Source organism: Salvelinus alpinus, chromosome 28 (genome assembly GCF_045679555.1).
Source record: "Salvelinus alpinus chromosome 28, SLU_Salpinus.1, whole genome shotgun sequence".
Classification (NCBI taxonomy): domain Eukaryota; kingdom Metazoa; phylum Chordata; class Actinopteri; order Salmoniformes; family Salmonidae; genus Salvelinus; species Salvelinus alpinus.
This window is the reverse complement of record NC_092113.1, coordinates 48,039,431-48,064,430: the sequence shown is the minus strand read 5'-3', so window position 1 is coordinate 48,064,430 and position 25,000 is coordinate 48,039,431. Positions and strand designations below refer to the sequence as shown.

Below are 25,000 nucleotides of genomic sequence, written 5' to 3'. Positions count from 1 at the left end.
ACGTAACAAAATGTTAAGGTAGATCACGCTGCTCTACTTCCCCACCCCATTGAGACAGGTAGACCACGCTGCTCTACTTCCCACCCCATTGAGACAGGTAGACCACGCTGCTCTACCTCCCGCCCCATTGAGACAGGTAGACCACGCTGCTCTACTTCCCACCCCATTGAGACAGGTAGATCACGCTGCTCTACTTCCCACCCCATTGAGACAGGTAGACCACGCTGCTCTACCTCCCGCCCCATTGAGACAGGTAGACCACGCTGCTCTACTTCCCACCCCATTGAGACAGGTAGACCACGCTGCTCTACTTCCCATCCCATTGAGACAGGTAGATCACGCTGCTCTACCTCCCACCCCATTGAGACAGGTAGACCACGCTGCTCTACCTCCCGCCCCATTGAGACAGGTAGATCACGCTGCTCTACCTCCCACCCCATTGAGACAGGTAGAACACACTGCTCTACTTCCCCACCCCATTGAGACAGGTAGACCCCGCTGCTCTACTTCCCACCCCATTGAGACAGGTAGACCACGCTGCTCTACCTCCCACCCCATTTGAGACAGGTAGACCACGCTGCTCTACTTCCCACCCCATTGAGACAGGTAGACCACGCTGCTCTACTTCCCATCCCATTGAGACAGGTAGACCACGCTGCTCTACTTCCCACCCCATTGAGACAGGTAGACCCCGCTGCTCTACTTCCCACCCCATTGAGACAGGTAGACCACGCTGCTCTACTTCCCACCCCATTGAGACAGGTAGACCACGCTGCTCTACTTCCCACCCCATTGAGACAGGTAGATCACGCTGCTCTACTTCCCACCCCATTGAGACAGGTAGACCACGCTGCTCTACTTCCTACCCCATTGAGACAGGTAGACCACGCTGCTCTACCTCCCATCCCATTGAGACAGGTAGACCACGCTGCTCTACTTCCCACCCCATTGAGACAGGTAGACCACGCTGCTCTACCTCCCACCCCATTGAGACAGGTAGACCACGCTGCTCTACTTCCCACCCCATTGAGACAGGTAGACCACGCTGCTCTACTTCCCACCCCATTGAGACAGGTAGACCACGCTGCTCTACTTCCCACCCCATTGAGACAGGTAGACCACGCTGCTCTACCTCCCACCCCATTGAGACAGGTAGACCACGCTGCTCTACCTCCCACCCCATTGAGACAGGTAGACCACGCTGCTCTACTTCCCACCCCATTGAGACAGGTAGACCACGCTGCTCTACCTCCCACCCCATTGAGACAGGTAGACCACGCTGCTCTACTTCCCACCCCATTGAGACAGGTAGACCACGCTGCTCTACTTCCCACCCCATTGAGACAGGTAGAACACACTGCTCTACTTCCCCACCCCATTGAGACAGGTAGACCACGCTGCTCTACCTCCCACCCCATTGAGACAGGTAGACCACGCTGCTCTACTTCCCACCCCATTGAGACAGGTAGATCACGCTGCTCTACTTCCCACCCCATTGAGACAGGTAGACCACGCTGCTCTACCTCCCACCCCATTGAGACAGGTAGATCACGCTGCTCTACCTCCCACCCCATTGAGACAGGTAGATCACGCTGCTCTACTTCCCACCCCATTGAGACAGGTAGATCACGCTGCTCTACCTCCCACCCCATTGAGACAGGTAGACCACGCTGCTCTACTTCCTACCCCATTGAGACAGGTAGACCACGCTGCTCTACTTCCCACCCCATTGAGACAGGTAGACCACGCTGCTCTACCTCCCACCCCATTGAGACAGGTAGATCACGCTGCTCTACCTCCCACCCCATTGAGACAGGTAGACCACGCTGCTCTACTTCCCCACCCCATTGAGACAGGTAGACCACGCTGCTCTACTTCCTACCCCATTGAGACAGGTAGACCACGCTGCTCTACCTCCCACCCCATTGAGACAGGTAGAATACGCTGCTCTACTTCCCACCCCATTGAGACAGGTAGATCACGCTGCTCTACTTCCCACCCCATTGAGACAGGTAGACCACGCTGCTCTACCTCCCACCCCATTGAGACAGGTAGACCACGCTGCTCTACTTCCCCACCCCATTGAGACAGGTAGACCACGCTGCTCTACTTCCCACCCCATTGAGACAGGTAGACCACGCTGCTCTACCTCCCATCCCATTGAGACAGGTAGACCACGCTGCTCTACTTCCCACCCCATTGAGACAGGTAGACCACGCTGCTCTACCTCCCACCCCATTGAGACAGGTAGAATACGCTCCTCTCTCCTGTTGTACCTCCCCTCTTTTTCTTTCTCTGCCGTCTCTGTTCACTTCACCGTTTTCTTCTCCCGCCGTAGCGCTCCCCTCCTCAGGTGCAGGGTTTGGTTCCGGCCTACAGCGGCGAGACGGACAGCGAGGGAGAGGAGGGAGGAGAGAAGGATGAGAGGATGACAGACTGGGCTAAGCTAGCCTGTCTGCTGTGTAGGAGACAGTTCCCCAGCAAGGAGGCTCTCATACGACACCAACAGCTCTCAGAGCTACACAAGGTGCTTATAACATGCCTACGGAGTAACATAACACAGACATGAAGCCACAATGTAATCTTTTACTAATAACTATGTAATAAGACATTTTCCAAAGTGGTGGTTGACTTCCATATAAGGCCTGAAGTCGTTAAGGTGGAGCTGTGTTGTCTGATGTGAGAGCTGTGTTGTCTGATGTGAGAGCTGTGTTGTCTGATGTGAGAGCTGTGTTCTCTGATGTGAGAGCTGTGTTGTCTGATGTGAGAGCTGTGTTGTCTGATGTGAGAGCTGTGTTTTCTGATGTGAGAGCTGTGTTGTCTGATGTGAGAGCTGTGTTGTCTGATGTGAGAGCTGTGTTGTCTGATGTGAGAGCTGTGTTCTCTGATGTGAGAGCTGTGTTGTCTGATGTGAGAGCTGTGTTGTCTGATGTGAGAGCTGTGTTGTCTGATGCGAGAGCTGTGTTGTCTGATGTGAGAGCTGTGTTGTCTGATGTGAGAGCTGTGTTGTCTGATGTGAGAGCTGTGTTGTCTGATGTGAGAGCTGTGTTGTCTGATGCGAGAGCTGTGTTGTCTGATGTGAGAGCTGTGTTGTCTGATGTGAGAGCTGTGTTGTCTGATGTGAGAGCTGTGTTGTCTGATGCGAGAGCTGTGTTGTCTGATGCGAGAGCTGTGTTGTCTGATGTGAGAGCTGTGTTGTCTGATGTGAGAGCTGTGTTGTCTGATGTGAGAGCTGTGTTGTCTGATGTGAGAGCTGTGTTCTCTGATGTGAGAGCTGTGTTGTCTGATGTGAGAGGAGGTGTTCCATAGGAGTTCCACAGCCGTCCCAGTTTATCTTGACTGTTAATCTGCAGTCCCAGTTTATCGTGACTGTTAATCTGCAGTCCCAGTTTATCTTGACTGTTAATCCACCGTGAACTTTATCTTGACTGTTCATTTTTTTAGTTAACTAGGCAAATCAGTTAAGAACAAATTCTTATTTTCAATGACGGCCTACCGGGGAACGGTGTGTTAACTGCCTTGTTCAGGGGCAGAACGACCTTGTCAGCTCGGGGATTCGATCCAGCATCCTTTTGGTTACTAGTCCAACGCTCTAACCACTAGGCTACTTGCCGTGACCTTTATCCTGACTGTTAATCTGCCGTGACCTTTATCCTGACTGTTAATCTGCCGTGACCTTTATCCTGACTGTTAATCTGCCGTGACCTTTATCCTGACTGTTAATCTGCCGTGACCTTTATCTTGACTGTTAATCTGCCGTGACCTTTATCCTGACTGTTAATCTGCCGTGACCTTTATCCTGACTGTTAATCTGCCGTGACCTTTATCTTGACTGTTAATCTGCCGTGACCTTTATCCTGACTGTTAATCTGCCGTGACCTTTATCCTGACTGTTAATCTGCCGTGACCTTTATCTTGACTGTTAATCTGCCGTGACCTTTATCCTGACTGTTAATCTGCCGTGACCTTTATCCTGACTGTTAATCTGCCGTGACCTTTATCCTGACTGTTAACCTGCCGTGACCTTTATCCTGACTGTTAATCTGTCGTGACCTTTATCCTGACTGTTAATCTGTCGTGACCTTTATCTTGACTGTTAATCTGCCGTGACCTTTATCTTGACTGTTAATCTGCCGTGACCTTTATCCTGACTGTTAATCTACTGCGATTTTTAGCCTTCAGTTTAACCCCGTGACCCCTATCCGAGTCGGGTATTCCGGACAAACAGGATTATTAAATCAACCAGCTTACTTTGATGAACTGCCACATATAACTCGAGGTATTTTCTAGTTGATTAAGAAAGCTGCTGTTTCCTTTGTATAATAGTTGTTGATGTCCACAGTCAGTTAAACCTTGTCACTTTTGTTCGGTGGCTTATTGATCCAGCTTTCTGGAACATTGAACCTTTGACCTCTGACTAACCTTTAACCTCTTCATCTCCTCCCTCAGCAAAACCTGGAGCAGCGGAGGTCACAGCAAGAGGGGGGTATAGGGGCGGGGGCGGGGGCGGGGGAGGGGGAGGGGAAAGACAAGGGAGGGCCGTCCACAGAGCCACCGGACCCCAAGAAGAGGAAGTACAGCCCCCTGTAAGCACTGCTGTCTTATACACACACACACACACACACACACACACACACACACACACACACACACACACACACACACACACCACACACACACACACATACACACATACACACATACACACATACACACATACACGCACACGCACACACACACACACACACACACACACCACACACCACACACACACACACACACACACACACACACACACACACACACACAAGGGGTCAGAGGGCGGGCTGCCTTCTGGGAATTCGATCGGATAAAAAAAGATTCTGCCAGTTGGAAGTTGACACACTTAGGTTGGAGTCATTAAAACTCGTTTTTCAACCACTCCACAAATGTCTTGTTAACAAACTATAGTTTTGGCAAGTCGGTTAGGACATCTACTAGTAGTTTTTCCAACAATTGTTTACAGACAGATTATTTAACTTATAATTCACTGTATCACAATTCCAGTGGGTCAGAAGTTTACATACACTAAGTTGACTGTGCCTTTAAACAGATTGGAAAATTCCAGAAAATGATGTAATGGCTTTAGAAGCTTCTGATAGTCTAATTGACATCATTTGAGTCAATTGGAGGTGTATCTGTGGATGTATTTCAAGGCCTACCTATAAACACCATGGGACCACACAGCCATCATACCGCTCAGGAAGGAGTTCTGTCTTCTAGAGATGAACGTACTTTGGTGCGAAAAGTGCAAATCAATCCCAGAACAACAGCAAAGGACTCTGTGAAGATGCTGGAGGAAACAGGTACAAAAGTATCTATATCCACAGTTAAACGAGTCCTCTATCGACATAACCTGAAAGGCCGCTCAGCAAGGAAGAAGCCACTGCTCCAAAACCGCCATAAAAAAGCCAGACTACGGTTTGCAACTGCACATGGGGACAAAGATCGTACTTTTTGGAGAGATGTCGTCTGGTCTGATGAAACAAAAATAGAACTGTTTGGCCATAATGACCATCGTTATGTTTGGAGGAATAAGGGGGAGGCTTGCAAGCCGAAGAACACCATCCCAACCGTGAAGCACGGGGGTGGCAGCATTATGCTGTAGGGGTGCTTTGCTGCAGGAGGGACTGGTGCACTTCACAAAATAGATGGCATCATGAGGCAGGAAAATTATGTGGATATATTGAAGCAACATCTCAAGACATCAGTCAGGAAGTTAAAGCTTGGTCGCAAATGGGTCTTCCAAATGGACAATGACCCCAAGCATGCTTCCAAAGTTGTGGCAAAATGGCTTAAGGACAACAAAGTCAAGGTATTGGAGTGACCATCACAAAGCCCTGACCTCAATCCTATTAAACATTTGTGGGCAGAACTGAAAAAGCGTGTGCGAGCAAGGAGGCCTACAAACCTGACTCAGTTACACCAGCTCTGTCAGGAGGAATGGGCCAAAATTCACCCAATTTATTGTGGGAAGCTTGTGGAAGTCTACCCGAAACGTTTGACCCAAGTTAAACAATTTAAAGGCAATGCTACCAAATACTAATTGAGTGTATGTAACCTTCTGACCCACTGGGAATGTGATGAAAGAAATAAAAGCTGAAATAAATCATTCTCTCTACTATTATTCTGACATTTCACATTCTTAAAATAAAGTGGTGATCCTAACTGACCTAAAACAGGGGCTTTTTACTAGGATTAAATGTCAGGAATTGTGAAAAACTGAGTTTAAATGTATTTGGCGAAGGTGTATGTAAACTTCTTACCCCAACTGTACACACACACACACACACACACACACACACACACACACACACACACACATAGCCAACACATGCACACATAGACAAACTGCCACACCTAACACATTCTCTCCCTCTCTCTCTTCTCCCTATTTTCCCTCTTCCTCTTTTCTCCCCTTCCCCCCTCTTCTCTCTCTCCCTCCCTCTCTCTCCATCCCTCTCTCTCTCTCTCTCTCTCTCTCTCCCTCCCTCTCTCTCCATCCCCCTCTCTCTCTCTCTCTCTCTCTCTCTCTCTCTCTCTCTCTCTCTCTCCCTCTCTCCCTCCCTCCCTCTCTCTCTCTCTCTCTCCCTCCCTCTCTCTCCATCCCTCTCTCTCTCCCTCCCTCTCTCCTTATCTCTCTGTAGTGATGGTACGGCTGGCAGTAGTCTAGGTGCCAGGATGCTGCAGGGAGGGGTGAAGAAAGGACTGCTGCTACGTAACATGCAAGTGGACTGACCCCTGACCTTTAAACCCCCGACCTCTAACCCCTGACATTCAACCATCACACAGGACTAGGCTCCCTAGGTACAGATCCCAATCCTAACCTTAACCCTTTACACTCGTACCCGTATCAGGGTTGAAAATGGCAGATTTGGGCACGAATAAATACCTAAATTGGAACGTAATGCTCGTCACAGCGATGTTTTGACTGACAGACATTCTGAACTTGATCACCTCATCCAAGGTAAAGTTTGCCACCATCCCTCCTCGTAACTTTTGCAAATGTTTTGTTGTCTGAGTGAGGAAAATGCTGTAAATTAAGAGGACTATATGCACTTTGTTGAGGATTATAATAAATATCGCTTTGATGTCATACAACACCTGTGAGTCCAGTTACCAGATGACATGGTGTCATACCCTGGGTGGTTCTGAACAGAATGAGACTATGGTTGATGTCCAGTTACCAGATGACATGTCGTCATACCCTGGGTGGTTCTGAACAGAATGAGACTATGGTTGATGTCCAGTTACCAGATGACATGTCGTCATACCCTGGGTGGTTCTGAACAGAATGAGACTATGGTTGATGTCCAGTTACCAGGTGACATGTCGTCATACCCTGGGTCGTTCTGAACAGAATGAGACTATGGTTGATGTCCAGTTACCAGGTGACATGTCGTCATACCCTGGGTGGTTCTGAACAGAATGAGACTATGGTTGATGTCCAGTTACCAGATGACATGTCGTCATACCCTGGGTGGTTCTGAACAGAATGAGACTATGGTTGATGTCCAGTTACCAGGTGACATGTCGTCATACCCTGGGTGGTTCTGAACAGAATGAGACTATGGTTGATGTCCAGTTACCAGATGACATGTCGTCATACCCTGGGTCGTTCTGAACAGAATGAGACTATGGTTGATGTCTGTACAGTTTCTGTACAGGCTATTTTAACCTGCGTGTCGTGATCGCGTTTGGTTTGGGGGGACAAAATACATATATGCACGATGGCGCATGATAGCGCACGCATGCAGCCGGTTTGGGTCCCATGTAACACGGTTAAAATATCAAAACAAACTCTGAACCATTTATATTAATTTGGGGACAGGTCGAAAAGCATTAAACCTTTATGGCAATTTAGCTAGCTAGCTTGCACTTGCTAGCTAATTTGTCCTTTTAGCTAGCTTGCTGTTGCTAGCTAATTTGTCCTGGGATATAAACATTGAGTTGTTATTTTACCTGGAATGCCCAAGGTCCTCTACTCCACCAATTAATCCACACATAAAACGGTCAACCGAATCGTTTCTAGTCATCTCTCGTCCTTCCAGGCTTTTCCTTCTCTTGACTTTATACTGCGATTGGCAACTTTCATAAATTAGGTGCATTATCGCCACTGACCTCGTTTGTCTTTCAGTCACCCACGTGGGTATAACCAATGAGGAGATGGCACGTGGGTACCTGCTTCTAGAAACCAATGAGGAGATGGGAGAGGCAGGACTTGCAGTGCGATCTACGTCAGAAATAGAACTGACTTCTATTTTAGCCCTTGGCAACGCAGACTCTCGTTGGTGCGCGCGAGCAGTGTGGTCGCAATTAACTGAATAATATAGATTTCTAAATGTATTTTGCAACGCGAGCGGTGTAGTCAGCCTGTAAGGCTGTAACGTAACAAAATGTGGAAAAAGTCGAGGGGTCTGAATACTTTCCAAATGCGCTGTATCCTCTGGCCTGTTGATGTTAATGTGTTGATGTTCTCCGTATCCACAGACAGAATGATTTAGCAGTGTTGGAACAGGTTTCCTGTTATATTCATCAGAGGTGTAGGGAGGGTAAAGTCTATGATTTTTTTTTTAAATTAGTAATTATACAGATGATTAACAAAACATACACACGACAGTATTCATACCTTGGTTTTTGTGGTGAACGGGAATGAAAAAAACTATTTTGATAATGGTTTTCATACACACACCTTGTTCATAATGAGGCCTATGGGATATTCATAGAAGAGGTACGGGAGGACGATGATACATGTGATCTGCATAACATACCAATACCAATTGACATACCGTTGTATGCCTCCTCGTCTGTATACCTGCAGACACAGACACAAAGGTGAGCAGTTCAGTCATCTGCACCCAATACAGCTAGACTTCAACATATTCTTCTAGCCTACATATTACCTCTGTGTTGATTGATATCCATTGAATTGATTGCCTAACTTCATCAGTGGAGTATATCTTTATTAATCCCGATAAATCACAGCATGCATCATCAATGACTTACAAGGACAGGACACGTAACAATGATGTAAGCATCCTTATAATGTAGTCTGGATTGGGCTTTTTAGTCGACACTGTTGGGAATTCAACTTCCAGTTCAGTTTGCTGTCCACTATTACGCCCAAATACTTATAAGAGTCAACAGTTACAATCTCTTCACAATTAATAGAAATGGGATTAAAAATATCTTACATTTTTCCTCAAATCTACCACTCGCTCCTTGGTCTTCAGTACATTCAGGTCCAAGTAATTGGCCTCACACCATTTCACAAAGGACTCTGTTATATCCCTGTGATGAGCAGAGTCTCCTCTCATCACACAGCTGACTAATAGCAGAGTCTCCTCTCATCACACAGCTGACTATAGCAGAGTCTCCTCTCATCACACAGCTGACTAGAGCAGAGTCTCCTCTCATCACACAGCTGACTAGAGCAGAGTCTCCTCTCATCACACAGCTGACTACAGCAGAGTCTCCTCTCATCAAACAGCTGACTACAGCAGAGTCATCAAACAGTTTCTGTAAGTGACTCAGTTTATGGGCAACGATGATTCAGCTAGTGAACATTAGCCTTCTACATCTAGGTACATATTGAACTTCCAATCTCTCAGGTCAGGGGCACAACAATGTATGAATTAAATGGTTGGGTGAGAATCGCCGTCATAATACTTGGCCAGTATGGAGAATTAATTCAAACCAGTCCAAATCCCCATCTCCATCCTTGGCTAATTTAGAAAAGGACCCATTTTTTGCTAGCTAGCCACCGGAGGACAACGACACAACAACATTCTAGTTTTTTTTTCTCTGTCAATGACGTTTGGCTGTTGATGTTTTTTGGTGTGAAGCCAAATCCAAACTGGCTTCCCTTGACACTTTTTTTTTGTTGGTGCGCCAGGACCATTCACTGTTGAGCTCACTCAGTTTAGCTCAACACTGATTGGCTATTATTTGATACTTTTTTTTTTAATCAAGGGGAGGCCAAAGGCTCGCTGGCTTCCCTTGCATTCAATGCTACTGGTGGCAACAATGTCATACTCTTTATGACCAGACAGCATCAGATAGATGGGCTACACATACAGAGACAGAGGGGCGCTGTTTCGCTGGCTCAGATGCTTTCTCCAGTGAGATACATGCAGCCTCTTGTGAATTGAAGGAAAATTATGAAACACAGAGAGACGAAAGATACATTTGATGTTTAATTTCATTTTATTGTTTTGGGGAAGCCTGGCTTCCCTTGGCATCCATGAATACACGCCACTGGCCGGTGCTTGTTGTGATCTCACCCTCGTGCTACTGGTGCTAGGCCATGGCTGTCCTCCCATCTTGTTGGCCAGCAGGCGGAGGGTGGGGGGGGGGGGTATTGGTGGTCGGGCTAGCAGGCTGCTCGGTGAGCTCTCCATCGGTCTCAACATGGTGGTACCACTGCTCTTGGCAGTGCCCAGACATTTTGGAATATCCACGCTGATCAAAGCATAGCCAACTAGATATAATTATTCAGTGAGACACTACCAAAACATAACGAAGCTAGCTGTAGCTGCTGCAAAGGTGAACAATCTTTTTCCCTAGGTCCCCAATTAGAATGTATTTTGGGGATTTTAACTACAAAATATGACATTATTACATACCCCCTCCTACCCCACTCAGATTATGAGCGTACACTGGCATATAGCCTCTGTTCCGGTCTGTGCTACTGGCAGGCTACACTGGCATATAGCCTCTGTTCCGGTCTGTGCTACTGGCAGGCTACACTGGCATATAGCCTCTGTTCCGGTCTGTGCTACTGGCAGGCTACACTGGCATGTAGCCTCTGTTCCGGTCTGTGCTACTGGCAGGCTACACTGGCATATAGCCTCTGTTCTGGTCTGTGCTACTGGCAGGCTACACTGGCAAGACTGAGCATGGTAATTAATATGCCATTTGTTATGTTTATGGTGAAACAAAACTGAGAAGGGGGGTGGGCGCACAAATTCTATCTGGGGGGGTCCATAACCGGTTTTGCCATCCCATAGTGCACCCTGGCCAGGAGAGTGCACATAGCCTCGTCCTGATTGAACACCACATTGTTTCAAATCACTGGTATACTGTTGGGAAGGCATTCATTAGAGGGAATTACAAATGGAAAACATTTCAAAACACTGGTATACTGTTGGGAAGGCATTCATTAGAGGGAATTACACATGGAAAACATTTCAAATCACTGGTATACTGTTGGGAAGGCATTCATTAGAGGGAATTACACATGGAAAACTTTTCAAATCACTGGTATACTGTTGGGAAGGCATTCATTAGAGGGAATTACACATGGAAAACATTTCAAATCACTGGTATACTGTTGGGAAGGCATTCATTAGAGGGAATTACACATGGAAAACATTTCAAATCACTGGTATACTGTTGGGAAGGCATTCATTAGAGGGAATTACACATGGAAAACATTTCAAATCACTGGTATACTGTTTGGAAGGCATTCATTAGAGGGAATTACACATGGAAAACATTTCAAATCACTGGTATACTGTTGGGAAGGCATTCATTAGAGGGAATTACACATGGAAAACATTTCAAATCACTGGTATACTGTTGGGAAGGCATTCATTAGAGGGAATTACACATGGAAAACATTTCAAATCACTGGTATACTGTTGGGAAGGCATTCATAAGAGGGAATTACACATGGAAAACATTTCAAATTACAGGTATACTGTTGGGGAGGCATTCATTAGAGGGAATTAGACATGGAAAACATTTCAAATCACTGGTATACTGTTGGGAAGGCATTCATTAGAGGGAATTACACATGGAAAACATTTCAAATCACTGGTATACTGTTGGGAAGGCATTCATTAGAGGGAATTACACATGGAAAACATTTCAAATTACTGGTATACTGTTTGGAAGGCATTCATTAGAGGGAATTACACATGGAAAACTTTTCAAATTACTGGTATACTGTTTGGAAGGCATTCATTAGATGGAATTACACATGGAAAACATTTCAAATCACTGGTATACTGTTTGGAAGGCATTCATTAGAGGGAATTACACATGGAAAACATTTCAAATCACTGGTATACTGTTGGGAAGGCATTCATTAGAGGGAATTACACATGGAAAACATTTCAAATCACTGGTATACTGTTGGGAAGGCATTCATTAGAGGGAATTACACATGGAAAACATTTCAAATCACTGGTATACTGTTTGGAAGGCATTCATTAGAGGGAATTACACATGGAAAACATTTCAAATCACTGGTATACTGTTTGGAAGGCATTCATTAGAGGGAATTACACATGGAAAACATTTCAAATCACTGGTATACTGTTGGGAAGGCATTCATTAGAGGGAATTACACATGGAAAACATTTCAAATCACTGGTATACTGTTGGGAAGGCATTCATTAGAGGGAATTACACATGGAAAACATTTCAAATCACTGGTATACTGTTGGGAAGGCATTCATTAGAGGGAATTACACATGGAAAACATTTCAAATCACTGGTATACTGTTGGGAAGGCATTCATTAGAGGGAATTACACATGGACAACATAATAGCACCGTTGGTGTCTTCTCACTTAGTGTGGTAAGTGGGACTGTGCATCGGAAACAGAAGAGCTGTCAATGTATTTCTACATTACTGGTGGTTGTCTCAACCTTGTGTTTCCAAACATGGTTTTACACAAGGTGTGGTTGAAGAAAAGAGGAATTACATTGTGTAAAATATTGGCAATCTTGACCTACACTGAGCAAAACACGCTGTTTTGACTATTGCTGAATTGGTTCGTTCAAAATAACTAAATGACATTCTGTGAGTGAAAAACATGGCATGACACTGGTTTGGAAAGTTGTTGTCTCACATTATACCCCTTCAGTTGATGTTGTTATTACACAAATGCAATGCATTTTATATGAACTTCTCCCCATGTATATTATAATCCATAATCATGGTTATACACAGGGCGATTTGACTTTCTTTACCAAATATTTGTCACGTAAAGTTGCGAGAAGGATCCCAGCTCCCTCTGACCGCTGCTGTTGTTTCCATGGAAACGACAACATAACGCTGCGGCTAACCCTGCTCAGGTAACTGCTTCTTTAAAATATTGTCAACAGTAACGTTAAAAAGTTGGATTATTAAACAACTAGCTAGCTAACTATATAGCTAATAAAAAGCCTAAATTGTGGTATCATGGCCTGTACTATTTTAGATTTGGTCTCTTTTGAGACGCAACTTGGCAGACTAGCTACTGTAACGTTACGCGTTAGCTGCACTGGCTAGCCCCAAGTCAGGAAGACAAGTGTAAAACTAGCTGTAAATGTAAAAAACTTCTTAAATTAAAATAAACGATGCCCCCCAATTGAATTCGATTAACTTAAGCTAGCTCACTACAATTTATTTCAAAATTGAAAGTGGCTAGTTCATGATCCAGTGACGTCCTCTTGTCCCCAGCCCAGACTGTTAAACGGAGAGATGTCGGAGGGAGAGGACGATGCGGCGCTGTCGGAGGGAGAGGAGGTGGCGAATGAGGACGGACAGGAGGAAAATATGTCCGAAAAAGAGGAACAGGTGCACATTGACATTTGTTTCGTTTTTGGTTGTTGATTATCGATCACATGGGTAACCTAACCTACAGTACATGTCAAAGTGGAAACTGATAACTCATCAATAAAATGGGATTTATTCTGATTAATTGATTCATGAATTCATGATTTCATTGCTTGTTTCAGCTGAGTGTTGTGTTGATGTGTCCCTCTCCAGATCGAGCCATGCCCTCTGACCAAGGAAATTCTGATCCCGGGTCTGTCTCTTTTGTGTCGCACCGGGAACGGCCTGGCGCACGCCTTCGTGAAGCTCGAACTGAAAGACAGGTGAGGTGAACACCACAGGACACAAAACACCTGCTGTGGATCTCAAATGACACCCTATTCCATTTATAGTGCACTTCATTAGACCAGGGCCCTATTCCATTTATAGTGCACTTCATTAGACCAGGGCCCTATTCCATTTATAGTGCACTACATTAGACCAGGGCCCTATTCCATTTATAGTGCACTACATTAGACCAGGGCCCTATTCCATTTATAGTGCACTACATTAGACCAGGGCCCTATTCCATTTATAGTGCACTACATTAGACCAGGGCCCTATTCCATTTATAGTGCACTTCATTAGACCAGGGCCCTATTCCATTTATAGTGCACTACATTAGACCAGGGCCCTATTCCATTTATAGTGCACTACATTAGACCAGGGCCCTATTCCATTTATAGTGCACTTCATTAGACCAGGGCCCTATTCCATTTATAGTGCACTTCATTAGACCAGGGCCCTATTCCATTTATAGTGCACTTCATTAGACCAGGGCCCTATTCCATTTATAGTGCACTTCATTAGACCAGGGCCCTATTCCATTTATAGTGCACTACATTAGACCAGGGCCCTATTCCATTTATAGTGCACTACATTAGACCAGGGCCCTATTCCATTTATAGTGCACTACATTAGACCAGGGCCCTATTCCATTTATAGTGCACTACATTAGACCAGAGCCCTATTCCATTTATAGTGCACTTGCACTACTTTTGAACAGGGTGACATTTTGAACAGATGACGTTTGAGATGCAACCGGGCCCAGTCCCAAATCATCTGCTAGCCCTTAGGTTGGCCCCTAGCCCCTAATCCCTAGCCCCTAATCCCTAGCCCCTAATCCCTAGCCCCTAATCCAAGACAATTGTTACATCTAAAATCATTGGATGGGTACAAGCAGCAATGCAATTTACCCCGTCTCCCTCCCTGTGTCTCCCTACCCCGTCTCTCCCCCTGTGCCTCCCTACCCCGTCTCTCTCCCTGTGTCTCCCTACCCCGTCTCTCTCCCTGTGTCTCCCTACCCCGTCTCTCTCCCTGTGTCTCCCTACCCCCTCTCTCTCCCTGTGCCTCCCTACCCCGTCTCTCTCCCTGTGCCTCCCTACCCCCCTCTCTCCCTCTGCCTCCCTACCCCGTCTCTCTCCCTGTGTCTCCCTACCCCGTCTCCCACCCTGTGTCTCCCTACCCCCCTCTCTCCCTGTGCCTCCCTACCCCGTCTCTCTCCCTGTGCCTCCCTACCCCCCTCTCTCCCTCTGCCTCCCTACCCCGTCACTCTCCCTGTGTCTCCCTACCCCGTCTCTCTCCCTGTGTCTCCCTACCCCGTCTCTCTCCCTGTGTCTCCCTACCCCCTCTCTATCCCTTTGCCTTCCTACCCTGTCTCTCTCCCTGTGCCTCCCTACCCCCCTCTCTCCCTGTGCCTCCCTACCCCCTTTCTCCCTGTGCCTCCCTACCCCGTCTCTCCCCCTGTGTCTCCCTACCCCCCTCTCTCCCTGTGCCTTCCTACCCCCTCTCTCTCCCTGTGCCTCCCTACCCCGTCTCTCTCCCTGTGCCTCCCTACCCCCCTCTCTCCCTCTGCCTCCCTACCCCGTCACTCTCCCTGTGTCTCCCTACCCCGTCTCTCTCCCTGTGTCTCCCTACCCCGTCTCTCTCCCTGTGTCTCCCTACCCCGTCTCTCTCCCTGTGCCTCCCTACCCCCCTCTCTCCCTGTGCCTCCCTACCCCCTTTCTCCCTGTGCCTCCCTACCCCGTCTCTCCCCCTGTGTCTCCCTACCCCCCTCTCTCCCTGTGCCTTCCTACCCCCTCTCTCTCCCTGTGCCTCCCTACCCCGTCTCTCTCCCTGTGCCTCCCTACCCCCCTCTCTCCCTCTGCCTCCCTACCCCGTCACTCTCCCTGTGTCTCCCTACCCCGTCTCTCTCCCTGTGCCTCCCTACCCCCTTTCTCCCTGTGCCTCCCTACCCCGTCTCTCTCCCTGTGCCTCCCTACCCCCTCTCTCTCCCTGTGCCTCCCTACGCCCTCTCTCCCTGTGCCTCCCTACCCCCTCTCTCTCCCTGTGCCTCCCTACCCCCTCTCTGTCCCCCTCTTTCCCCCCATCTCTCTCTCCTCCTCCCTCTCCCTCTCTCCCCCTCCCTCCCTCTTTCTTTCCCTCCCTCTCTCTCTCCCCAGACGTCTGACAGACATGGCCCTGGTCAGCTCGTTTGTCCACCTGCGTTTCCTGGACGTGTCATCCAACCACCTCTCTGACCTTTCACCCCTGGCCGCCCTCACACAGCTGCTGTGGCTGAAGGCAAGGACCCAAATCGCACCATATTCCTCATATAGTGCAACATTTTGATCAGAGTCTTGGTATATAGAATTGTCTTCGTCCCAAATTAGTCCCAAATAAGGATACTCCCTCCTGTGTAAGACGATGTAGCATTTTTCAGTAATAATAATATACAAATATCCTTTCTCCCCCCCCCACCCCCCCCAGGGTGATGGTAACATGGTGGCCGGGTTCAGAGGTCAGCCCCTGGGTCAGCTGACCTACCTACAGTGGCTGAGTCTGGCCCTGAACCGCCTCAGAGACCTGGAAGGCCTAGAAGGCCTCGCCCTGGAGAGCCTCAACCTCATTGGTCAGTCTGGGAGGGGGTGTGAATAGCCGTAACCTCATTGGTTAGTCTGGGAGGGGGTGTGGGAGAGCCTCAACATCATAGGTCAGTCTGTGGAGAGGGTGTGGGAGAGCCTCAACCTCATTGGTCAGTCTGGGAGGGGGTGTGGGAGATTCTCAACATCATAGGTCAGTCTGGGAGAGGGTGTGGGAGAGCCTCAACATCATTGGTCAGTCTGGAAGAGGGTGTAGGAGAGCCTCAACATCATTGGTCAGTCTGGGAGAGGGTGTAGGAGAGCCTCAACATCATTGGTCAGTCTGGGAGAGGGTGTAGGAGAGCCTCAACATCATTGGTCAGTCTGAGGAGAGGGTGTAGGAGAGAGTCAACCTCATTGGTCAGTCTGGGGAGAGGGTGTCGGAGAGCCTCAACATCATTGGTCAGTCTGGAAGAGGGTGTAGGAGAGCCTCAACATCATTGGTCAGTCTGGGGAAAGGGTGTTGGAGAACCTCATTGGCCAGGATTGATCTATTGACATAGATTGAAGGTCTGAATGTGGCTAAGATAAAGTAACATATCTCACAATCAGTTTGAGTTGACCTAATACAGACGTACCATTACCCAGCATAGACCCATAAAGAATGATAGAGGACTCTTCTTTGCATCTGTTCCATTATGGCGTCCGTTAGCGCATGGGCAGTGCCATTGAGGCCATCTCAATTTTGAAGTAGTACATTTTCTTCTAATATAATATCTTGCCTTTTGGCAGACACTTTTATCCAAAGCGACTTACAGTCACGCGTGCATACGTTTTACGTATGGGTTGTCCTGGGAATCGAACCCACTACCCTGGCGTTACAAGCGCCATGCTCTACCAACTGAGCAGGTTGGTAAACATCCTGCCAGCTGGAGGACTGTGTTGTTTGAACAGGTATAAAGGTACGGTTGGCGATTTACTGTCACCTACAGTTATGGAATGTTTGCTCATAAGCATAATTCATTGGCTGGTCCCTCCTGATGACCTGGATGGAATTATGTGACCCTTCCTTCAACCATAGGAAATCACACCCAGCTGACTACTTTAAAATGGTGGAAGCGCTGCCTATGCTAAAACTGGCTGTTGAGCTCTAGAGTCCTCTATCTATCTCTATGGCATAGATAGAAATACATGCCATTACCTGGCATAGACAGGCATATAGACAGACAGACAGACAGACAGACAGACAGACAGACAGACAGACAGACAGACAGACAGACAGACAGACAGACAGACAGACAGACAGACAGACAGACAGAGACATACAGACAGACAGACAGACAGAGACAGACAGACAGACAGACAGACAGAGACATACAGACAGACAGACAGACAGACAGACAGACAGAGACATACAGACAGACAGACAGACATACTGACAGACAGAGACAGACAGAGACAGACAGACAGACAGACAGACAGACAGACAGACAGAGACATACAGACAGACAGACAGACAGACAGACAGACAGACATGTCTTATTTGTGTTCATAATATGATACCTGAGTGACTCAACAAAATCAATGGGGGTCCCCTGAGTGTCGAGGCCTGGGTCCGTAGGTTGAGTATGGCCGCTCTAAGTAACGGTATCCAGAGGGTGTCTGTGTGTCGTTGCTAGGTAACGGTATCCAGAGGGTGTATGTGTGTCGTTGCTAGGTAACGGTATCCAGAGGGTGTCTGTGTGTCGTTGCTAGGTAACGGTATCCAGAGTGTGTCTGTGTGTCGTTGCTAGGTAACGGTATCCAGAGGGTGTCTGTGTGTCGTTGCTAGGTAACGGTATCCAGAGGGTGTCTGTGTGTCGTTGCTAGGTAACGGTATCCAGAGGGTGTCTGTGTGTCGTTGCTAGGTAACGGTATCCAGAGGGTGTCTGTGTGTCGTTGCTAGGTAACGGTATCCAGAGGGTGTCTGTGTGTCGTTGCTAGGTAACGGTATCCAGAGGGTGTCTGTGTGTCGTTGCTAGGTAACGGTATCCAGAGGGTGTCGGGGCTACGGTACCATCACCTGACCAACCTGGTGACTCTGGAACTGAGAGGAAACAAACTGGAGACCACCGACGGAATCTACCTGCCCAACCTCCGACGCCTCTACCTGGTAACCTTTAACCTTTAACCTCTATCTACCCAACCTCCGACGCCTCTACCTGGTAACCTTTAACCTTTAACCTCTATCTACCCAACCTCCGACGCCTCTACCTGGTAACCTTTAACCTCTATCTGCCCAACCTCCGACGCCTCTACCTGGTAACCTTTAACCCCTAGCCATAACCTCTACCTGCCCAACCTCCGACGCCTCTACCTGGTAACCTTTAACCCCTAGCCATAACCTCTACCTGCCCAACCTCCGACGTCTCTACCTGGTAATCTTTAACCTTTAACCCCTAGCCATAACCTCTACCTGCCCAACCTCCGACGTCTCTACCTGGTAATCTTTAACCTTTAACCCCTAGCCATAACCTCTACCTGCCCAACCTCCGACGTCTCTACCTGGTAATCTTTAACCTTTAACCCCTAGCCATAACCTCTACCTACCCAACTCCGACGTCTCTACCTGGTAACCTTTAACCGCTAGCCATAAACTCTACCTGCCCAACCTCCGACGTCTCTACCTGGTAATCTTTAACCTTTAACCCCTAGCCATAACCTCTACCTGCCCAACCTCCGACGTCTCTACCTGGTAATCTTTAACCTTTAACCCCTAGCCATAACCTCTACCTACCCAACCTCCGACGTCTCTACCTGGTAACCTTTAACCCCTAGCCATAACCTCTACCTACCCAACCTCCGACGTCTCTACCTGGTAACCTCTAACCCCTAGCCATAACCTCTACCTACCCAACCTCCGACGCCTCTACCTGGTAACCTTTAACCCCTAACCATAACCTCTACCTACCCAACCTCCGACGTCTCTACCTGGTAACCTCTAACCCCTAGCCATAACCTCTACCTACCCAACCTCCGACACCTCTACCTGGTAACCTTTAACCCCTAACCATAACCTCTACCTACCCAACCTCCGACGCCTCTACCTGGTAACCTTTAACCCCTAGCCATAACCTCTACCTACCCAACCTCCGACGTCTCTACCTGGTAACCTTTAACCCCTAACCTCTCACCATAACCTCTATCTACCCAACCTCCGACGTCTCTACCTGGTAACCTTTAACCCCTAGCCATAACCTCTACCTACCCAACCTCCGACGCCTCTACCTGGTAACCTTTAACCCCTAACCCCTAGCCATAACCTCTACCTACCCAACCTCCGACGCCTCTACCTGGTAACCTTTAACCCCTAACCATAACCTCTACCTACCCAACCTCCGACGTCTCTACCTGGTAACCTTTAACCCCTAGCCATAACCTCTACCTACCCAACCTCCGACGCCTCTACCTGGTAACCTTTAACCCCTAACCATAACCTCTACCTACCCAACCTCCGACGTCTCTACCTGGTAACCTTTAACCCCTAACCATAACCTCTACCTACCCAACCTCCGACGTCTCTACCTGGTAACCTTTAACCCTTAGCCATAACCTCTACCTACCCAACCTCCGACGCCTCTACCTGGTAACCTTTAACCCCTAACCATAACCTCTACCTACCCAACCTCCGACGCCTCTACCTGGTAACCTTTAACCCCTAACCATAACCTCTACCTACCCAACCTCCGACGTCTCTACCTGGTAACCTTTAACCTCTAACCTCTATCTACCCAACCTCCGACGTCTCTACCTGGTAACCTTTAACCCCTAGCCATAACCTCTACCTACCCAACCTCCGACGTCTCTACCTGGTAACCTCTAACCCCTAGCCATAACCTCTACCTACCCAACCTCCGACGCCTCTACCTGGTAACCTTTAACCCCTAGCCATAACCTCTACCTACCCAACCTCCGACGTCTCTACCTGGTAACCTTTAACCCCTAGCCATAACCTCTACCTACCCAACCTCCGACGTCTCTACCTGGTAACCTTTAACCCCTAACCATAACCTCTACCTACCCAACCTCCGACGCCTCTACCTGGTAACCTTTAACCTCTAACCTCTACCTACCCAACCTCCGACGCCTCTACCTGGTAACCTTTAACCCCTAACCCCTAGCCATAACCTCTACCTACCCAACCTCCGACGCCTCTACCTGGTAACCTTTAACCCCTAACCATAACCTCTACCTACCCAACCTCCGACGTCTCTACCTGGTAACCTTTAACCCCTAGCCATAACCTCTACCTACCCAACCTCCGACGCCTCTACCTGGTAACCTTTAACCCCTAACCATAACTTCTACCTGCCCAACCTCCGACGTCTCTACCTGGTAACCTCTAACTCCTAGCCATAACTTCTACCTACCCAACCTCCGACGCCTCTACCTGGTAACCTCTAACCTCTCACCATAACCTCTACCTGCCCAACCTCCGACGCCTCTACCTGGTAACCTTTAACCCCTAACCATAACCTCTACCTACCCAACCTCCGACGCCTCTACCTGGTAACCTCTAACCTCTCACCATAACCTCTACCTACCCAACCTCCGACGTCTCTACCTGGTAACCTTTAACCCCTAACCATAACCTCTACCTACCCAACCTCCGACGTCTCTACCTGGTAACCTTTAACCTCTCACCATAACCTCTACCTACCCAACCTCCGACGCCTCTACCTGGTAACCTTTAACCTCTAACCTCTATCTACCCAACCTCCGACGTCTCTACCTGGTAACCTTTAACCCCTAACCATAACCTCTATCTGCCCAACCTCCGACGCCTCTACCTGGTAACCTTTAACCCTAACCATAACCTCTACCTGCCCAACCTCCGACGCCTCTACCTGGTAACCTTTAACCCCTAACCTCTCACCATAACCTCTATCTACCCAACCTCCGACGCCTCTACCTGGTAACCTTTAACCTCTCACCATAACCTCTACCTACCCAACCTCCAACGCCTCGACCTGGTAACCTTTAACCTGTGACGCCTCTAGCTGACCTTTCAACCCTAACTATCACCTACACAGCCTCTACCTGACCTTTTTTATTTTTTTATTTTTTATTTTACCGTTATTTTACCAGGTAAGTTGACTGAGAACACGTTCTCATTTGCAGCAACGACCTGGGGAATAGTTACAGGGGAGAGGAGGGGGATGAATGAGCCAATTGTAAACTGGGGATTATTAGGTGACCATGATGGTTGAGGGCCAGATTGGGAATTTAGCCAGGACACCGGGGTTAACACCCCTACTCTTACGATAAGTGCCATGGGATCTTTAATGACCTCAGAGAGTCAGGACACCCGTTTAACGTCCCATCCGAAAGACGGCACCCTACACAGGGCAGTGTCCCCAATCACTGCCCTGGGGCATTGGGATATTTTTTTTTTTAGACCAGAGGAAAGAGTGCCTCCTACTGGCCCTCCAACACCACTTCCAGCAGCATCTGGTCTCCCATCCAGGGACTGACCAGGACCAACCCTGCTTAGCAACCCTAACTCTGACCTACACAGGCTCTACCTGCCCTTTCAACCCTAACTCTAACCTACACAGGCTCTACACCTGTCACTTACCTCAGTTTAATTCTGACCTCTAACCCCGTGACCTGTAACTTCTGACCCCTGTGCAGGCCCAGAATATTATCAAGCGCTTGGAGGGTCTGGGTAAGCTGGAGCATCTGACCACCCTGCACCTCCGAGACAACCAACTGGAGAATCTAGACGGCATCAGTCCCAACATGAAGAACTTGCAGTACCTCAACATCAGGTAGGCATCAGTCCCAACATGAAGGCCCTGCAGTACCTCAACATCAGGTAGACATCAGTCCCAACATGAAGGCCCTGCAGTACCTCAACATCAGGTAGGCATCAGTCCCAACATGAAGGCCCTGCAGTACCTCAACATCAGGTAGGCATCAGTCCCAACATGAAGGCCCTGCAGTACCTCAACATCAGGTAGACATCAGTCCCAACATGAAGGCCCTGCAGTACCTCAACATCAGGTAGGCATCAGTCCCAACATGAAGGCCCTGCAGTACCTCAACATCAGGTAGACGTCAGTCCCAACATGAAGGCCCTGCAGTACCTCAACATCAGGTAGGCATCAGTCCCAACATGAAGGCCCTGCAGTACCTCAACATCAGGTAGACGTCAGTCCCAACATGAAGGCCCTGCAGTACCTCAACATCAGGTAGGCATCAGTCCCAACATGAAGGCCCTGCAGTACCTCAACATCAGGTAGACATCAGTCCCAACATGAAGGCCCTGCAGTACCTCAACATCAGGTTGGCATCAGTCCCAACATGAAGGCCCTGCAGTACCTCAACATCAGGTAGGCATCAGTCCCAACATGAAGGCCCTGCAGTACCTCAACATCAGGTAGACATCAGTCCCAACATGAAGGCCCTGCAGTACCTCAACATCAGGTAGACATCAGTCCCAACATGAAGGCCCTGCAGTACCTCAACATCAGGTAGACATCAGTCCCAACATGAAGGCCCTGCAGTACCTCAACATCAGGTAGACATCAGTCCCATCATGAAGGCCCTGCAGTACCTCAACATCAGGTAGACATCAGTCCCAACATGAAGGCCCTGCAGTACCTCAACATCAGGTAGACATCAGTCCCAACATGAAGGCCCTGCAGTACCTCAACATCAGGTAGGCATCAGTCCCAACATGAAGGCCCTGCAGTACCTCAACATCAGGTAGACATCATCAGTCCCAACATGAAGGCCCTGCAGTACCTCAACATCAGGTAGACATCAGTCCCAACATGAAGGCCCTGCAGTACCTCAACATCAGGTAGGCATCAGTCCCAACATGAAGGCCCTGCAGTACCTCAACATCAGGTAGACATCATCAGTCCCAACATGAAGGCCCTGCAGTACCTCAACATCAGGTAGACATCATCAGTCCCAACATGAAGGCCCTGCAGTACCTCAACACCCCTCCATCTCTGTCTTCTCTTTACCTCAGCAGGCTACTGCATCGTAGTATCCCTCCATCTCTGTCTTCTCTTTACCTCAGCAGGCTACTGCATCGTAGTATCCCTCCATCTCTGTCTTCTCTTTACCTCAGCAGGCTACTGCATCGTAGTATCCCTCCATCTCTGTCTTCTCTTTACCTCAGCAGGCTACTGCATCGTAGTACCCCTCCACCTACCTTTCTCCCCTCCTTCCCCTCCTCCAGGGGTAACCTGGTGTCTGCCCAGCGTGCCTTGCGTAGTCTGGTGGGCGTATCCAGGACATTGCGAGCGCTGGTCCTATCGGAAAACCCTCTGGTGGAGACGGAGGACTACCGTCTGTGTGTCCTGAGCCGCTTGCCGTTGCTGGAGCGTCTCGACAAGGAACCCATCTCTCCCGAGGAGAAGTCTGAGGCCCAGGAGAAACTCAGGGTATAACACACACGCACAGGAGAGACAGACATAGAGACAACACATCATAATCGAATATCTGACATTTAGTAGACACTTTTTATCCAAACGGACTTACTGTCATACACGCATACATTTTATGTATGTGTAGTCCCGGGAATCAAACCCACTATTCTGGTGTTGCAAGGACCATGTTCTACCAACTGAGCTACGCTTAAGTCAGTGGGGGCTGTTGAGGGAAGGACGGCTCATAATCATGTCTGGAACGGATCAACTAGAATGGTACCATGCCACTAATTCCAGCCATTACCTCGAGCCCGTCCTCCCCAATTAAGGTGCCACCAACCCCCTGTGACTTAAGTACAAATCACCTTTGTTGGCGTCCAATTGTTGTTCCCTCTGTCTGTCTCTATAGGAGTTTAATGATGAGGTGGCTGCTGAGGCACAGGAATACTAACTCACCATCTCCCAGTCACTCCTCACCCAGTCACTCCACCAGTCCACATCCAAGACCTACATAGATCCTTGTGTGTGTGTGTGAACAAGTTTGTACTAGCTAGTTAAATGTATTCCTGGTATATTAACCAAAGAAGATTGTGTTTATAGACAACTACAGACGCTCTATTTTCAAAACAATAAACATGTATTGATTGGTAAACATGTATTGATTGGTAAATATGTATTGATTGGTAAACATGTATTGATTGGTAAATATGTATTGATTGGTAAACATGTATTGATTGGTAAACATGTATTGATTGGTAAACATGTATTGATTGGTAAACATGTATTGATTGGTAAACATGTATTGATTGGTAAACATGTATTGATTAGTAAACATGTATTGATTGGTAAACATGTATTGATTGGTAAACATGTATTGATTGGTAAACATGTATTGATTGGTAAACATGTATTGATTAGTAAACATGTATTGATTAGTAAACATGTATTGATTGGTAAACATGTATTGATTGGTAAACATGTATTGATTAGTAAACATGTATTGATTGGTAAACATGTATTGATTGGTAAACATGTATTGATTGGTAAACATGTATTGATTAGTAAACATGTATTGATTGGTAAACATGTATTGATTGGTAAACATGTATT

At 47.9% G+C, this 25,000-nt stretch overlaps 2 protein-coding genes across 4 annotated transcripts in view; both read left to right on the top strand.

Moving 5' to 3' along the window:
- LOC139557961 (RNA-binding protein 10-like) overlaps positions 1 to 9,248 on the top strand; it is a 111,286-nt gene extending 102,038 nt beyond the window's left edge. For both annotated transcript variants that reach the window (XM_071373340.1, XM_071373339.1), the window contains 3 exons: positions 2,339 to 2,527; positions 4,450 to 4,586; positions 6,687 to 9,248. In XM_071373340.1, the coding sequence (XP_071229441.1) occupies positions 2,339 to 2,527; positions 4,450 to 4,586; positions 6,687 to 6,777 (417 nt within the window). In that variant the 3' untranslated portion in view covers positions 6,778 to 9,248. The remainder of the gene's footprint in view (positions 1 to 2,338; positions 2,528 to 4,449; positions 4,587 to 6,686) is intronic.
- Positions 9,249 to 10,400: 1,152 nt separating this feature from the next.
- Positions 10,401 to 24,794, top strand: lrrc23 (leucine rich repeat containing 23). 2 transcript variants are annotated; one of them, XM_071373342.1, is made up of 9 exons: positions 10,401 to 13,124; positions 13,492 to 13,608; positions 13,801 to 13,910; positions 16,068 to 16,188; positions 16,375 to 16,516; positions 18,488 to 18,618; positions 22,140 to 22,276; positions 23,701 to 23,905; positions 24,300 to 24,794. In XM_071373342.1, exons 2-9 carry the CDS (start codon positions 13,513 to 13,515, stop codon positions 24,339 to 24,341), a joined length of 984 nt encoding a protein of 327 aa, XP_071229443.1. In that variant the 5' UTR covers positions 10,401 to 13,124; positions 13,492 to 13,512; the 3' UTR covers positions 24,342 to 24,794. The 2 variants fall into 2 exon arrangements, with proteins under 2 accessions (XP_071229443.1, XP_071229444.1); XM_071373343.1 differs by lacking the exon at positions 10,401 to 13,124 and having other exon boundaries at positions 13,143 to 13,608; positions 24,300 to 24,772.
- The last annotated feature ends 206 nt before the right edge of the window (positions 24,795 to 25,000 follow it).